The sequence below is a fragment of the Geospiza fortis genome, unplaced genomic scaffold, assembly GCF_000277835.1.
Source record: "Geospiza fortis unplaced genomic scaffold, GeoFor_1.0 scaffold153, whole genome shotgun sequence".
Classification (NCBI taxonomy): domain Eukaryota; kingdom Metazoa; phylum Chordata; class Aves; order Passeriformes; family Thraupidae; genus Geospiza; species Geospiza fortis.
Window position 1 is genome coordinate 786887 of NW_005054498.1, and position 4024 is coordinate 790910.

At 44.6% G+C, this 4024-nt stretch overlaps 1 protein-coding gene across 1 annotated transcript in view; it reads right to left on the reverse strand.

The window, feature by feature from the left end:
• Window positions 1–6: 6 nt before the first annotated feature.
• GNA13 (G protein subunit alpha 13) overlaps window positions 7–4024 on the reverse strand; it is a 27844-nt gene continuing 23826 nt past the window's right edge. The window contains exon 4 of the mRNA XM_005428679.3: window positions 7–3843. Coding sequence (XP_005428736.2) covers window positions 3271–3843 — 573 coding nt within the window. The 3' untranslated portion in view covers window positions 7–3270. The remainder of the gene's footprint in view (window positions 3844–4024) is intronic.

The following is a 4024-nucleotide window of genomic DNA, read 5'->3' on the forward strand; positions in this document are numbered from 1 at the left end:
ATTCTAGAGAAAGCTGAAGTTTCACACAAACTGATGGCTTATGCTCCCACATACAATATATATAAACAAAAGAGTAGCATTTTTAAAGCCCTGATGAACAGCCACAGTTTTTAGGTATCAATTATCTCAGCTGAACACTCTGCAGCAGGGAACAGTTGCTAAAACACCAATTTCACCTTCAAGTACAGCTTGTACAGGACAGTGGTTTATCTCCATAGGGTCAGTGATCTTTAGAACACAGCTCACTCCAGCAAAGAGAACTAAAGAATTTTGGGAAACTTGATTTTCTGGGACATTTCACCTCACTCTCACCAGCAAACTGCAATTCTGGTTGTTTCAGGACAAAGCTCAGCCTGCTCAGAGCATCAACCCTTCAGCTCTGGTACCAGATTTATGTCCTGCAATAAACCAATGATATGTAGGAACAAATCCAGCAGGAAATACAACAGCCCAAGGTGTGCTCCACTCAGGGAGGGCATGAAGAGCGAGCCTGAAGATGGACAAGGGTGTTGCTTTGGGGTTTTTGGCTGCAGGGTAACACAGGAACCATGTAAACAGAACATCCAGGTGCATTCCCTCACCCCTCTCAGCACTGGGAGTGGGAAACCCGAGTGACTGGACTCAGTTATTTCATTAAAACAATTCATTTCTGCCTGAGATTCATAGAGTGCTTCATCTACCAGGGCCTACAAGTGACCCAGCACTGGGGTCCCCCTTGCTCTCTTACAGGCCCTGGGATTCACAGGGAGAGTGATCTGGAAGGATTCACAACAGAGATTTTTGTGGTGGTTTTGGGGAATTTCCCCCACTTTAGCCAAGGTCAGAAGTGCCCAGTGCCTTGGTGACCCTGGCTGCACCCTCAGACTGACATCAGTTTTGAGGATCTTCACTAAATGAACAGGTTCCATTGACAAAACAATCATCAATACTTCACATAAATTAGTTCAGACAAATCCCTGGTACTCACCCTATCATCCACTACCAGTCTTTAGTCTTTTCTGCAACCATCTGGTCTGACACCCTCCAAAGCACCTACTGCAGACCTCTCCAAATGAACTGCTTTAATCAGATGGAAGTCTCTGTTTTGAAAAGACACTTGTTCAGACAGCTGTCAGCAAAGGAAAAACCAACCCAACTCCTCCTCCTGTTGACAATCAAGGGCATGAATTTGTTTTCTGCTTTCCAAGACTGGACTTGGAGGCCACCAGAGGTTTGTGTCTGTTCTTGATGCACTTATATAGCCCAAAGGAGAACTTCTGCTCCTATCAGAGGTGTGCTGCTCAGTCCTTGAAAGAGCCTCACCAGCCTTTCCTGAGGTCTCTGCTTCATTCTCCTTCCCAAATTGCTCACATAAAACCTGAACACACCAAATCAGAAATAATCCATGTCCAGTAGAGACAAAACCTATATTAAATATCCCCATCCAAGATTCTTTTAACCCTCCTGACATCACTGCTGCATCCAGACTTTAGGATTATGTTTAGATTCTGCACTGTGACTTCTCCCAAGCTCTTTTCAGAATTCTTTCCTCCCCAAACAGTGCCTGATGGCCAGAATCACAGACTAACCTATGACTATTCACTGGATGATATAAAAAAATAGAGGTCTTTCAAAGCACCTAACTAAATAAAAATACACAATTCCCCTTCTACTGCCAGGAGAACGAGGTACAGAGATGTTAATACAACTTACACTCACAGTAAGTAAAGGCTAAGTTCAGGAGACAGGCAGCTTTCCTATGTCCTGGCAGGGCCACTGCTCCCAGCAGTGACACCACCATGTCACCCCAGGCTTGTGGGATGAGAATAAAGAAGTATTCAAGGATTGGCCACCAGCATGATCCACAGGAATTGGCCCATTCCACGGGGCAAAGTGGCAGCTGAGCTGCCCACACCACTACAGCCTGGGGGAAACGTGGTAGGGACACTGATTCTTCTATCACAATCTCACTCTCTTTTTGCAGTGTGCTGTGGGGTACATCAGGATTGCTTTATTTTCACTATTTTTCATTATTATTATTATTATTATTATTATAATTTTTTCTTTTAATCACATGGCAACACTAACAACTCCCCATAAGAAACGAAACAAAGCTGCAGAAAGACTTGGGGTAAAATAGTCACAAGCAGCACTCTGGAAGATGCTGTGCAACATATTTGGCTCAAGTACACTTAGGATTGCTTAGACCCAACTGGAAAGTCTCAGAAAGAACCTCATCAGCTGAAGCACATTCTGCTGGGACAAGGTCTTTAATTTTTTCAGAAGAGAACATTCATCTGCACGGTGTCAGCTACACAAGGCCTCTGCTGGGAATTGGTAAGGCCACTGAGAATACCAGAGGAGGAGAGAACACAAGGAGGCACTTAGGTTTGCAAGTCCTTCTCTCCATCAGCAAATGCTCCTGACTCAGAGGAGGCACCTGGGAGGGAGGCAGGGAGTTCAAATAAAGCAGTGCTAAGTTAAAGAGTTTCCAGAACAGGTGACCCAAAGGTAACATCTGCTCAGTGAAGATAAAAAACACAAGCTGGGCTTGCTCCCCCCGTCCCACACCAGCATGCCAAGAGGCTTGATCAGAGTGCTCTGTGCTTTGCCATGGCTCCAGGACATCTCTGGAGTGAATCCGTGTACTGTGCCAACCATGAATCCCTCATCACTGGACTCAGCACTTCCTGATAGATATGTCTGGAACTCCTGATTTTCCACATTTTTGAAGCATCTCCTATTCCATCTCAATGCCATGATTTATACTCAAGCAGGAAGTATGTTACACCCAGGAATGGGCTGCAAAGAGATGATTCCAGCAAGGGATCTGATGGGATTTCTAACCAAAAACAGACCTGAGAAATCATAAGTCAGCTATGGTATCACAGTCTTCACAACGAAGTTAGATGTGAGAAGTTTCTCTCCCTCTTCCCCCCCACCTTAAATTACTGCCACAGTCTAATAATTGCAACAATTTCATTGACGTTTTGACTTGGAATTCTGGATTTTCTACGATAATACACACGTTGGTAAAAGGTCAAATTTACCACTTTACAGGTAACTTAGACATAGGTCTGCTATAAAATTACAATTTGAGTCAACTTGAAGCTACACTGGAAGAGATTAAGCCTGAATTTCTGCAGAAATTGGCAATAATGTGTTCAGCAGCAGCTTTCAGCCACATATCAAGAAGTCTGACAGGATCTGGATTTCTCTACTCCTGCTGTAAACTTCTAGTTAAAAAAACAACACACAAGAGTTACTGAAACAAAGCAGTCTTTTTGCACATCACTGTAACATCAGCTGCTTGAGGTTGTCGTGCAGGATGGTATCCTTAACATCACGGAAAACTAGCCGGATGTTCTCTGTGTTAATAGCAGTGGTGAAGTGGTGGTACAGCGGCTTCTGCTGCTGGTCCCGGCGTTTCGTGCGAAAACAATCCACCAGGAATTTTTGGACATCAGTTAAGCAGTGGGGATCCCCTTCAAACTCTGGGAAATAGTCTTTGATGCTGACTTTCTGTACTTTTTCCTCAAGCAAGTCTGTTTTGTTCAAGAAGAGGATGATGGAGACGTTGCTGAACACCCGGTTGTTGACTATCGTTTCAAAAATGTTCAGGGACTCCGTGAGGCGATTCGTCTGCCTGTCCTCCATCAGCACTTGGTCAAACTCACTGGAGGACACCAGGAACAAAATTGATGTGACACTGTCAAAGCACTCGAACCATCGCTTCCGCTCCGACCTCTGGCCGCCCACGTCGACCATCTTGAAAGGGACATTTTTGATTTCAAAGTCGTACTCGTGAATCCCTTTGGTGGGCCTTCGTGCCAGCAGGATATCTTGCTGTGAGGGAAGGTAATCCTAGAAAAATAAGGAGAGTTTTATGATTAGGATGTGATAATGGGTATGGGCTGAGCTGCAGTGGAGAGAGCAGTCTGCATGGGAACAGGACACGGCTTGCAACAAAAAGACATGGATGTGGATTCCCATGCTAGCAAACAGACCCAGTATTAAATCAGAAAATTGTTTTCCATGCTTTTGG